General features: G+C 41.0%; 1 protein-coding gene across 1 annotated transcript; it reads right to left on the bottom strand.

Annotated features, from left to right (window-relative positions):
• Nucleotides 1-399: 399 nt before the first annotated feature.
• fam151a (family with sequence similarity 151 member A) lies at nt 400-13,516 on the bottom strand (the record flags this gene model as incomplete). The annotated part of the gene is made up of 11 exons (XM_080438942.1): nt 13,393-13,516; nt 12,550-12,699; nt 8,216-8,378; nt 7,428-7,485; nt 6,660-6,746; nt 5,327-5,403; nt 4,777-4,916; nt 4,182-4,346; nt 2,761-2,876; nt 1,833-2,009; nt 400-792 (listed from the first exon to the last, which is right to left on the bottom strand). Exons 1-11 carry the CDS (start codon nt 13,499-13,501, stop codon nt 400-402), a joined length of 1,635 nt encoding a protein of 544 aa, XP_080295068.1. The 5' UTR covers nt 13,502-13,516.
• Between the last annotated feature and the right edge of the window lie 328 nt (nt 13,517-13,844).

Here is a 13,844-nt window from a genome sequence, read left to right as displayed (position 1 = left end):
AGTATATTATTTGCCTCTGAGATATAGTGGAGTAAAAGCATTGGAAATACTCCAGTACAGTACTTAAAGAAAATGTACTTGGTTACTTTCCACCACTGCATAATGATCTGTGGTTGTGTAATAGTGCAGAGTTTGTGGATTGGTGTGGTGGTTATAATGGACCAAGGTCCATGCATGTTTAAAAATATACTCTATATATATTCAAAGATTTGCACAAATTTTCACGATAATAAAAAAATAGCAGCTCTACAAGCTCATAGCGCGGCACTCGGTGCCGCGCTATGAGCTTGTAGATCTGTTTTTTTTTTTTAATAGCCAAAGTAGTCTTAACAAATGACACAGATGCGTTTCCGGTCTTAATGGATGAAGGAACCGGAATCGTTAAAAAGAAAAAAATAACTAAAATGTCCGGTCCACGAAGTGGTACAGCCTGGTGTCTCTGCTGCCCCTTCGAGAAGGCTGGACGTCCATCACAGCGTTCAAGACCGCCGGCCGTTCACGTGCGCTCGCTCTGCCTTCTTCCTCATCTCTCTGCGTTATCACTTCCTCCACCAGCAGGTCGTATCTGTCCCTCATGTCCAGCAGAGCGTCCAGCTCCTCTCCCTCCTCCTCCCCGGGCAGGGAGGAGTCGCTCCTCAGCTGTAGAGCCACGCGGGTGCTTCTCCTCCTCATCATCATCGTCATGTTCTCCTGGTGGAGGAGGAGAGACCGCCAGGGCAGGACCAGGGTGACGTAGGGGAACAGTTCCACCACCGTCGACACAAACTTACACGACGATAAGGAGGAGGAGCCCTGCATGGAGGAACAACAGAGCGGTGTCGACTAAAACAATGGTTTTCAACCCTTTTCATATTAAGGCCTATTTATTATTTATTCAGCATTTGAGCCACGGGACCACCGTTTGATGAGATTTAGAAATCATTCCTTGGCAATACCATCAGTAATGACTTTACCTTGATTGTGTAATGTAACAGATTAATGTTTTAGTTTCAGAAGATAGTCGGAATACAGCATTTAGAGGACTGACATGGAGCACAAAATCGGCTCCTTGTATCCTCACACACAGATGGAGGAACTAACTAACTAACACAGGGGTCTTCAACGTTTTTCAGGCCAAGGACCCCTTAAAGGGGAAGACCACTCATTTTCAACATTGAACTATGTCTTTAATACACCTTAGAGCTGTTGTGTGGAAATAAGAAAAACGTCCCCACCCTTCTATGTTGCCTAGAAAAGGATAATTGATTGAGGTCATGTGATCAGTGACATACGCAGGGTGTACTTATGGCTCCGCCCCCTCAGTCAAAAGTACACCCTGCGTATGTCACTGATCACATGACCTCAATCAATTATCCAGTTCTAGGCAACATAGAAGGGGGGGGGGACTTTTTTCTTATTTCCACACAACAGCTCTATTAAAGACAGTTCAATGTTGAAAATGAATGGTCTTCCCCTTTAACAGAGAGAGAGAGAGAGAGAGATGAATCAGGGACTACATATTGTATAAAACTGTGTTGCAGATCAAACGTTTTCATAGATTTCATAGATGGTTGGATTCATGAAAATGAATCCAAATAACCTTTCAATTCCTCTATATTTAGTCAACTTGACGATTGCCTCTGTACTTGGTCGGCTCTTTTTCCCTCCACACCAACTCCGAAAATAGCCGTGAGCTTGTAGATCGGCTATTTTCGGCTATTATGTTCCCTATCACACAAAGATTTGGCGGACCCCCTGTAGTAACTCTGAGGACCCCCTAGGGGTCACGGACCCCCCTGTTGAAGACCCCTGAACCAACCAACAGACAGACGGACAGACAGACAGACGGGTACCTGTGCGTTGAAGCCGTCTGGGTGAACATCCATGTTCACCCAGACGGGTCTAAACAGCTGCTCCATGCTGTAGGCTGCGTCCAGCAGCCTCAGGGAGGCCTGCAGGAGGTCCTGGGTGTGGAGGCGCAGGTAGACGCCCCAGGACCCCCGGGACGTCCCATCAACCAGCTCCACAAACTCCTGCATGTGCATTTAGTTTGGAGACTGTTAAGTGTGTTGTTATTGAAAAGCCAGCTGTGATAGACAGTGAAGGTCTGGAAGTGATCCAAATAAGACTTTTTATGGCCCTATGATTTATAAAAGCCCACCTTAGAGTTATAAAAACCCACCTAAGATTTATAAAAACCCACCTAAGATTTATAAAAACCCACCTTAGAGTTATAAAAACCCACCTAAGATTTATAAAAACCCACCTTAGAGTTATAAAAACCCACCTAAGATTTATAAAAACCCACCTAAGATTTATAAAAGCCCACCTTAGAGTTATAAAAACCCACCTAAGATTTATAAAAACCCACCTAAGATTTATAAAAACCCACCTTAGAGTTATAAAAACCCACCTAAGATTTATAAAAACCCACCTAAGATTTATAAAAACCCACCTTAGAGTTATAAAAACCCACCTAAGATTTATAAAAACCCACCTAAGATTTATAAAAACCCACCTAAGATTTATAAAAACCCACCTAAGATTTATAAAAACCCACCTAAGATTTATAAAAACCCACCGTAGGGTTATAAAAACCCACCTAAGATTTATAAAAACCCACCTTAGAGTTATAAAAACCCACCTAAGATTTATAAAAAAAAAACACCAATTCCCATAAAACAAATGGTGCTGTTCATGTCGTTATTCTTGACAACACAGACTTTTTTTCCGTGATAAGAAACTCTTTCTTCTTTAGGGTGTGATATAGTGACGCCGTACCTGTAGTGTGAGTGGGGGGTCTTTGGTGCTGTCAGGTGATCCTGCTGCTATCACTGGGACCCCCGGCCGCCTGCTGTCAGAACCAACCCTGACCACCAGCATAGCACTGCCGCCATCTGCAGGAACGTGACAACAATGCAGGGAAGAAATCTCATCTTTACTAGTGTATATGACATGAGATCTAGTGAATAAATGTAGTGACGGACTGACGGCCCCCTGGGGACTTCTGCACCACCTCACACTAAGTTCAAACTTAGCCTAGTTATGGCTTAAATGGCTTTTAAAAAGCCATTTAAGCTATAACTAGACTAAGTTTGAACTTAGTGTGAGGTGGTGCAACTGGCCCCCTGCTGTGTAACTGTTCTCTGCTGCAGTGCTGGTTGGAGGGTGGAGTCGGAGGTGATCAGGGGAAGGGGAGACACCTGGCCACTGTCTCTCCACACAGTATAAAACAGGGGGTTCCCAAACAATTTATCCCGAGACCCAAAAGAAAAACTCTTATCTCCCCGCGATCCAACCTAGTGAAAATAGCCAATCTACACACTCACAATGCGTTGTGAGCGTTGTAGATCGGCTATTTTCACAACTTCTTAAACATTTGTTTTCTAATTAATGGAATTTATTTTATTTATTTTGTGTTTGTATGTATTTATCAATTTATTTCTTCTTATTTTTTTGCGTCTATGCAAAGCAAATATTTGCAACATACACTTCCTTCAGATGCAGGTGCGTTGGACAGTGACAACTGAAGTGATCATGAAAAAAGTATTTCATGAACAAAAATCATGAACAAAAATCATGAGCTCTCACTCAGCAGCATCAGCTTTTATTCAAATTAACAGACGTTTCGGTCCCTCTGGACCAGGGGTCTTCAACGTTTTCAGGCCAAGGACCCCTCTAGCTGAGAGAGAGATGAAGCAGGGACCCCCTACTCTATATTGTATAAAATTGCGTTTCAGATGAAAGTTTTTTTTTTTACTTTGTCTGCTCTTTTTTCCCTCTACACCTTCTTAGCCAAAAATAGCTGATCTACAAGCTCTCAACGCCTCGCAGCGCGAGGCGTTGAGAGCTTGTAGATCTGCTATTTTCGGCTAATGTTCCCCTCAGGAAAATAATTCTAGGGTTCAAGTGGTTAATGTAAAAAAAACTAAATCCTATCACACAAAGATTTGGCGGACCCCCTTTAGTAACTATGACGACCCCCTAGGGGTCCCGGACCCCCTGTTGAAGACCCCTGCTCTGGACCTTCAAGAGTGTCTGATTACGAAGCCTAAAAGGCAAACAGAAATGTTTTTTTTTTTATTCAAACGTTCTAATGTTCAATGCCAAAAAACACACACACACACGATTCAATCAGAATCATTTGTATGACAATAAATCTCTAAATGTTGTAACGGTGACGGGGTGACGGCGCCCCCTACCTGCCAGCTGAGATAACAGATCTGCTCGGTCAGTGATGGCGATCCATCGCACGTCCAGGCTGGCCCTGTCCGTCTGCTCAGACAGCACGTCGTTGTGTCGCGTGGGTCGGAAGTAATCCATCGGATCTCCTCCAGGATAGAATCTCCTGACACGGCCCGGCTGCCCTGCAAACACAAGTAATATATATACCTTTTTTACTTGAGTAAAAGTACAAAAGTATTGGTATCAAAAAGTACTTAAAGTACCAAAAGTAAAAGTACTAAAATGTTTGAAAATAGCAGATCTACAATTTTCAAATAGCCTAGGTATAAAATAGGGCTGAAGTGGTTAATGTATGTTTTATAATGTAATCATTTATATCTGCAAAGTAACTAGTAACTAAAGTTTTCAAATAAATGTAGTGGAGTAAAAGTACAATATTTGCCTCTGAGATGTAGTGGAGTAGAAGTAAAAGTACTGAAAATTGGAAATACTCAAGTAAAGTAAAAATTCCTCGAAAGAGTACCTAAGTACAGTACTTGAGTAAATGTACTTAGTTACTTTCCACCACTGTGTGACGTCACATTAAACTCTGACTGGACAAGTGTCTCTTACCGGCTGCTTCTTTGAAGGCTGACAGAGTGGGTTCATAGATGTCGTAGTACACCCTGGCTGGATGGCTGTTGTCCCGTACAAACAGCAGGTCATTGACGGTGGGGTGGTGGGTCTTGCCTTGCCACAGGGTGAGACTAAACCTGGACAGTCAGAACAGGGGAGAAACTGTTTTGGTGGGAAAATGTGTAAAATAAGCAAAAATAATATGAGCGGTTGTTTATCTAGCTTGTTTTAATTGGCAGAATTAAGTGATTCAGAGCCTAAATCCATTAACAATATATCGATGCTGTCGGGCATATTTAAACTTTTATTTTTTTTATCAATACCTATAGTTCATCATACAAGAATGTTACATACAAAGTAGAGAAAATAGCACATCTACAAGCTCAGAACGCATCACGATGTGATGCGTTGCGAGCTTGTAGATCTGCTTTATTAATTTGTTTTAAAGACCCAAAAAAAGTAACGGTTTTGGACTTCTATCCAACAGCAACAATATATATTGTGTTAGCGTGGGACAATAGAGACAGTGTTGTAACACTGTAGTTACCGTGGCGACTGGCTGAGAAGCCAGCTGATGTGTTCCCAGCCGCTGCGAGCCAACAACGCATGAACAGGAAACGTCACCTGAAGAAACAAATCATTATTTGTTGTATATTAAGCTTCCAACCAACTACAGTATATGTTATTCTACATAGCCTTATGGCGATTTAAAGGTAGGGTAAGTGGTAGGGTTAAAACTAAACGTGTTACTTTAAAAGGTTAAAGCACTATATTCTGATAGTAATCATTGAGTGTTTGTTCAGTAACAGGGCGTCTTCATGTCTCTCCAGCTCTTTAATAAACCGAATACATTTTCAGGTTGGGTGGAAAAAGTTCAGCCAATCAGGAAGGAGTACCCATTCATCAGCTTAAATTGTTATAGTGTTTCAGTTCCAATTGTGTCTGCTAATTTATTTCCTATATCACTTGTAATTCTGTATTCTTTGCAAGTTCTCTCTCATGATTGGATCAAACGGGTATCCCGAGATTCCCGACCTGAAAATGCATGTTCTGTTTAAGAGCAGGAGAAACACGGAGACTCCTGTTACTAAACATTAAACAAACACTCTACAGCAATGAGTATACTATCAGAATATAGAGCTGTTTAACACTTATTTTAACAACAACAACAAAAATCACTTACCCTACCTTTAGACGTACTGGGAATTGCTGTATACTGTAGGGTTTGAGTTAGTGTCAAAGTGTCCTTGAGCAAGGCCCTGATGAACCCTCTTGATGAGTACTGTAGGTTGGTGCCCGGCCATGGTTTCCTCCGCCATCGGTGTGTGTGAATGTGTGTGTGAATGTTATGCACATTGTAAAGTGCTTTGGCTAAAGCCATGGCGCAATATAAAGGCACCATTTATCACAGGGGACAATTATTAACCCAAACAATACTCACAAAGAAAGCGGCAGTATCGTGACCAAATTGAAGCATAATTAAATGTGTCTTTTCTAGGCACGTAATGATTTATCGTAAATTGATTAAAATCGATTCAAACTGGTGACAATTTAAATCGATTTAATACAAAGTTTATCGCGATGCAAACAGAGGGCACAATCGAGTCAGGATCTCTGTAAGAGAATTTATTTTAAAAAAAGTTTTCAGTCATTTGCTACTGTATTGAAAAGAGGATATAAAACACAGTATTGTAAAAAAAATAAAAAATAAAAAATACTGGATTTGTGTAAGAAAAATAAATAATAAATAAATAAATAAGACTTTCTGGCCATTTGTCTGGAAAATATTGTGAAAAATCGTATCGTGAACCTAGTATCGTGATTCCAATCGAATCATGAGTTGAGTGAATCGTTACATGCCAAGTCTTTTCTGATCTCACCTTTTGGGAGACGTTCTTGACTATTTCATACATGTCCTCCACCATGGCCCTGGTGTAGGTAGCGGTAAACGGAGGAGAATAGGTCACCTGAATGAAACACATCAACATACACAGTGATGTGAAGACAAGCATAAACACCCCAAGCAGTCCATGTTCTGTTTAATTTGAACAGATCTTAACCAAGCACTTACAGTAGATGTACCGATACCATTGTTTCCCTTCCCGATACCCATAACTTGCGTAAGTTAGTAAAATATTAATGTAAATAGTAGAGTAAGAGTATAAAACAGTAGTGCAACATCAACTGAAGCATTCAAAATATGACTGTAAATTAAACGTCATCATGTGATACATATGTGGTATCGGAATGGCATAGACTGGCGTACTCACCGATACCGACACCAGCATTTTAAGCAGCTTTGGCAGCTTTTCCGATACTGGTATCGGTATCGGAGCAACTCCTCCTTATACAAAACAAATGTCTCTAGTGCCTCTAGTGGTCCCACATGGTGGTTCATGCTTGCATGAAGAACTCAGTAAATAATCAATTAAACAGACAAATGAACAAAAACCAGGACATGGGCACCAAGGACCTTTTAAACTCATTATTTTAGCCAGTAGCACTTCATCATTATATTATTATCATTCTGTTTAGACTGATGATGGTTCTTGGTTTATTTATGATCCTAGGTGACTATTTCTATGCATTTGATGTATTACCAAAAAAAGGTTGCTGTATGGTTTAAGTGGTGAAGAGAAATGCTATACCTTCCATCCAGGGGACACGGTCACATCTGGAAAGGTCTGCTCGATCAACAGGAGAAATCTACAGGAGGTGAGGAAAGGAAGGAAGGAAGGAAGGAAGGAAGGAAGGATACAAGAGCAATGAATAGAGGACGGAGAGAAGGAAGGAATAAGTTAACAAGATGCAAGGTAGGGAAATAGGAAGGTAGGATATGGAAGGGAAGGTAACAAGAAAGAGTGGAGAAACGTTGGAGGGAGGGAAGAAAGCAAGAGTCACAAATACAGTACAGGAAGCAGTGGTGGAGAGTAACTAAGTACATTTACTTAAGTACAATTCCAAGGTATTTGTACTTTACTGGAGTATTTCCAATTTTCAATACTTTTACTTCTACTCCACCACATCTCAGAGGCACATATTGTACTTTTACTCCACTACAATTTTTTGAAAACTTTAGTTACTTTTTTGTTTTTGATTATCATTACAAAACATACATTACCCACTTCCTATATACATTTCGGCCATTTGAAAATAGCAGATCTACAAGCTCGTTTGTAGATCTGCTATAGATTTTTATACATTAGAAAACTTGTGTGATGGGACATTCTGCATAATGAGTACTTTCTACTTTTGTAATTTAAGCATATTTTGATACCAATACTTTTGTACTTTTACTCAAGTACATTTTTAAATAAAAAAAAAGAAAAAAAAAAAGAAGAGTACTTTTTCCACCACAATAAGAATTGCTACTGACAGCAGGTTGTCTTATGTGTAATGATCAGTAGAAATGAAGGGACAGGATGGATGTTCTGACCCGGTTCCATTGACCACAGGCATGAATTCAGGAACGTTGGGTCCCAGCAGGATGTCAGCGTTGAGCCACACGGGTCTGTTGATCCTCACGCTCTCGTTCTTTTTCTTCAACAGTTCCAGAGATGGACCCACTGCTCTCAGAGACTTGAAGTCCAGCTTGATTCCTGTAGAGGAGGTAGAGAGAGAGAGAGAGAGAGAGAGAGAGAGAGAGAGAGAGAGAGGGGATGTGAGCAGAGAGAGAGGATGTGAGCAGAGAGAGAGAGGATGTGAGTACCAACAGTAAACATATAGTGAATGACACATCAGTTAGGCCTATACAATACATCACTAACAACGTAGGCATTTATCAGACGCTCTTTAAGTAAAACAAGACCAGGAGACCTGGTTCTGCCAGACCCAGACTAAGTACTTTATAAGATCAGAGCACTACGTCACGGCTAAGCCGGACTCCACATGACGTGTCAGCCTGTGTCTATGCCCATGTATGGACGAAAGGGGGACAGACTTTTTTTGGCTGGGGCCGGAGGACAAAGTGACCATGCCCATGTATGGACGAAACAGCCAGGTACAAAGCCTCATGTAAGCCCGACCCCCTTGGGTCTGGCAACAAGGTAAACGCGTGCATTCTATGTATGTGTTTTTATTCTCTTGAATGTCAGCGTGCATACTTGCGTAATTATGACACCACATTGACATTATGTGTATCTCAAAGAGATTTTGATTGTCCAAATGTTGGACCGATCGGCGTGAAACTTTTCAGGAACTACCACACCCATTCTTCTTCTTTTTTTCTTTTTTTTTCTTTTTTGACATCATGGTGGTGTGATAACTGTCCACTTCAAGTTCTGGCCTTTCAACTCATGAACCGTAGGTCGTGATATCATTTATTAATTTATTTGTTGTTGTTTTTGTTTTGAATATGCATACATATATATATATATATATATTCTGGATTCCATGACGCAACTCCCCAGTCCCCATATAGGCCCTGGCCATTTGTGCCAGACTATATTTAGTTTTTTCTTCATAACAAACTATTTTTTAATAATAATTATAACTAGAGGTTTCTAGTCCCAACCTCCCAACCTCACGACCCACCTGCTGTCAAATAGAAAGCCTTTCTTCTCAGTGGTGGGACCGTCATTGGGCCGCTTGTACTGTGGGTAACCATGGCCATCATGAGGCAGTCGAGTGTTGTCACTGGGCTGCTGTCCTTGAAATATGTTCATTAGTACACCGTCACTCTTTGAGTTTGCTGTAATTGTGATTAAGAGGTCAAACTTCCTGTATCTGGTTGCTATGGCAACCTGCCAGATCAGGCTGAGGGTCTGATAGCCGAGAGTCTGATCACTGATGGAGGTGGGGTAAGATGCCTAAATAATAGCCAGAGCTCTGATCAACAGTCTGTGACAGGTCTTGGAGGCATGTGGAGTGATCCTGTGCTTGCGAATCCCGGACGAACTTCAGAGCTTTTGTCAATTATAGTAGTAAGATAAGATAATTTGGACACTTCAACACATATTACTCAGGTCGGGAAATCAAACCTGGGACCTTTGGCTTCCCAGGCGGGCTCTCTTTTTTATTTTTATTTTATATATTTTTTACTCCCACAATTTTGTAACCCCATTTCTTTGGGTTGCGCTGGGTAGGCAACCCGGCCTGGCGGACACCTGCGCTTTTGTTGTTGGCTGTCATGGCTGCCAGTTCCCACCTGATGTTGTGTGGCAGTTCAGACTGCTCCAGATCGTACTGAATAACTGCTAGCTTGCATAGTGTCTTCAAATGAGGACTAAAGTCTAATATGGTAGTGTTATTATCTCGTTTGTCTCTTCCAAGGAGGATGACACGATCTCCCATCATGCAACAGCACATGTTACGTATTTGACATGGTCCTTTCCCCCTGAGCTCAACCTTCTTCCAGGAGAAGGTCTTTGGATTCAATTTCCACAGATCGAAGGTCCGGCTAATACCACCAAATATGTACAGCTCTCCATTGTAGGTAAATGATGGATGATGCCAGTGTCTTTCTGAAAGAGGCTGTGCAGAAGGTGTGTTCAGCCAGCAGCTGGTCTCTGTGTCAAACACTCTGAGGAAGTTGTTGTTGTACACCTCGAAGCCCTCATAGTCATCGCCCCCAAATACAAACATCTTTGACCCGATGATGGTGGCAGAGTGATGCGATGAAACACGTGGTGGAGTTCCTCTGGTGTGAATTAAAGACCAGACCATTGTGCTGGTATCTAACTTGTAGATAAACTGTAACATGGACCTTCCTCCATAGATAAACATGACCTTCTCCAGGACACAGGCTGAGTGGTTGAACCTCCCCTGTGGAACAGTCCCGGAAACCCTGGGTTTTAACCATCTGTGGTTGTCGACATCAAATGCATAAAGCACATTGCAGTGCTCCTCTCTCATGTTGCCTCCCCAGATGTAGACTGTATCTTCTATCAGCACAACTGTTTGTCCCCCACGCACGGAGGGAACTCTTGCAGGTGCCACTGGGGTCAACTTCCTCCAGCATAAAGAGACTGTGTTGAAGATGTGAACATCACGGTCTCCTCCAAAGCAGTACAGCTTGTCCCCCACCACCACAGCAGAGAGGAAGAGTGTATGTGGCGCTTCTTTCAGATGTACGGTCCAGTGAATCATTTCACACAGCAGCTCCGCCCTGAATCAGAGTTCACAACTAATGTTCTGCTGATGTTACTAGAAAGCTAGTTGATCTGTTGTTAAAAGCAGCTAAATTGATATTTTGTGTTCGACAATTCATTTAAAAAGAAAATGACATGGGTGTGATGATGACATTGTGATGTCATTGCATGATGATGTTCAGTGGTGGAAAAGGTACTGGAGGAAATGTTTTACTTAAGTAAAAGTATCAACACTGCAATGTAGAAGTACTCTGTTACAAGTAAAAGTCCGGAATTCAAAATTTACTTGAGTAAAAGTACAATAGTATTGGTATCAAAATGCACTTAAAGTACCAAAAGTTAAAGTACTAAAATGTTTAAAAATAGCCGATCTACAAGCTCATCGTGACGCGTTGTGAGCTTGTAGATCTGCTATTTTCAAATAGCCTAGGTATAAAATAGGGCTAAAGTGGTTAATGTAAATGTTTCATAATGTAATAATTAATATATACAAATAATTGTAGTGGAGTAAAAGCACAATATTTGCCTAGTAAAAGTATAGACAATTGGAAATACTCCAGTAAAGTAAAAGTACCTCAAAATTGTACTTAAGTACAGTACTTGAGTAAATGTACTTACTTTATACCACTGATTACACCACTTTTACAGTACTTTACACCACTTTACACCACTGACACCACTGATTGTCTCCAATCTGCACCCCTCCCACCCCCCATGATTTTATGATTTTAGTTAGTAAGTAAAGTCAGTTTTAGTTAGTTTTGTGAACACAATTTCAGGTTTCAGCTACAGCTAGTTTGCTTTTTTTCTCTTCTTGTAAGCCTACTCCCTCGCAGGCTTGCATTGAAAATGGTAGACTGTAGCTTTGTATCTTCATGTCTACCGTTGGACCGATCAGCGTGAAACTGTGCAGGAGGCCATGGAGGAACCCCCACACCCATTCTTCTTCTATCTTTATTTTTATTGGCCTCAAGGTGGTGTGATAACTGCCCACTTCAAGTTGTGGCCTTTAGCTCTTGAACCGTAGGCTTTGAAGAACCGTAGATTTGTACTTTGTCAGTAAACTCAAATAATGATTTTGTCTGTAAACTCAAATAATTGTTTTTTGATGTACTGTAGTGGAGTAGAAAAGTTTGGATTCAAACTTTTAATCGTTCCTGTATTGTTTATCCCTCAGACTGCTTGATATTATTCTTGCGCTGGTTCCTAATCTTCTTCGCCTCAAGCATGACATTCAACAGCATTTCGTCAATTAGACCTTTAAGACCTTTAGTGTGCCAGACCTTTAATGTACACTCTCAGAGTTATGGGGGTCCTTGGCCGAATTATTAAAGGGTCCACTATAGGGATGTGCCGATACACTAATTTCATGATACGATATTGGGCTCACGACATCGATACGATATCGATACGATACTATATGATATAGCCTATGGCACTTTTTTATTATGAAAATATATGGGGGGGGGGGAAAAAGCTTATGAAAATATATGGGGGGGAAGCAAATGCAAACAAATGCTTCTGTTTTTGCATTATTATTATTGCAAAAATAAAAAATGAAGCAAATATATACATATTTTTTTTAAACGATATTTCTTTTCCCCAAAACGATTCATATCGTCACGAAAACGTATCGCAATATATCGCGGGACGATATATCGGCACACCCCTAGTCCACTACCTTTTCTAGAGGCTAACACGGCGTCCAGCCATTGGTTCAGAGTGTTGTCACTGGTGATGGAAGGGGGGTGTGCCATGATAGGGATGGGCGGGATGGGCTTCGGCATGTTGGGGTCCGTGTTGACGTCTGCCTCCAGGATCATTACATCACCTGAGGAGAAATTCATCATTAGATCATTACATCATCATTAGATCATTACATCATCATTAGATCATTACATCACCTGAGGAGAGAATAGATGAAGATGATGATGAAGGTTATAGCTGTGTGTATATGATGTGGAATTCCTAGGTGATATAACAGTGTGTGAGTGCGTGTGAGCGTGCGTGCGTGCGTGTCTCAATGCTTTGCAAAAAGGAGGCAAAAAGGCTGGCAAAGTGCTGTGCTGTCTCTGCTATAATATGGCGTCTCTCGCCCCATACTGAGGAGATCGGAGACACTGTTACTTATACCCATAGAGTACTACTACTGAGTGATATACTTATTGTATCAATCAATCAATCAATCAATCAATCAATCGATCAATCAACTTTATTTGTGACTCAGGGGTCCATTAAAAACAAACAACATTAATCAAACAAAAAAAAACACTATACATACAGAAAAAACATAAAAACCTCAGCTATAACAAGAGACAATAATACCAGAGTTTCCAAAAAGTAGACCGATTGTAACTTGTAATACTGAGGCTGGGGTTATCGTGAAGACATATGCCATGATTACCTTAACTGTACCTTTCCTATTTGTGTCCTTGACTCCTTGTATGCTCTCTTTTTGTAGGAAATCGGAAAGAAATAGTTAGAATGTGCGTGCGTGCGTGCGTGCGTGCGTGCGTGCGTTTACTTTCTAGAGCTTTCCTCATCTCAGACTTGTTGTTGGCTCGGTGATACCAGGTTGCCAGGAGGCCGTCACTGTGGCTGATCTCGCCCGTTTGAACCAGGAAGTCCAGCATGTCTCCATCAGTAGGAAAAGAGATGATGACATCACTGGGGGAATCTGATTGAATCAAAGACAGGCAGACACATGTAGCGTTTAGAACGTTTAGAAACACTTGTATAACATGTCAATGCTGTCGAAAACAGAAATCTCTTTGTTTTCATGTTTTATTTAATAAATTAATGCCCTATTTTTATACTATATACATTGTATGACAGTCAGTGTCACACAAAAGTAAGTGGTGCTACATGTTGTGAGCTTAGATCAGCTGTTTATGCTACTTATACGTTTTTGAAAAGTGTGTCTGTGTTTTTTATTTTTTATATAATATTGAACAATTGAAAAGTATTCACAAGAGC

The sequence above is a fragment of the Gymnoscopelus braueri genome, assembly GCF_963280865.1.
Source record: "Gymnoscopelus braueri genome assembly, chromosome: 10".
In the NCBI taxonomy this organism is placed as follows: Eukaryota; Metazoa; Chordata; class Actinopteri; order Myctophiformes; family Myctophidae; genus Gymnoscopelus; species Gymnoscopelus braueri.
This window is presented reverse-complemented; position numbering and strand designations above follow the sequence as displayed.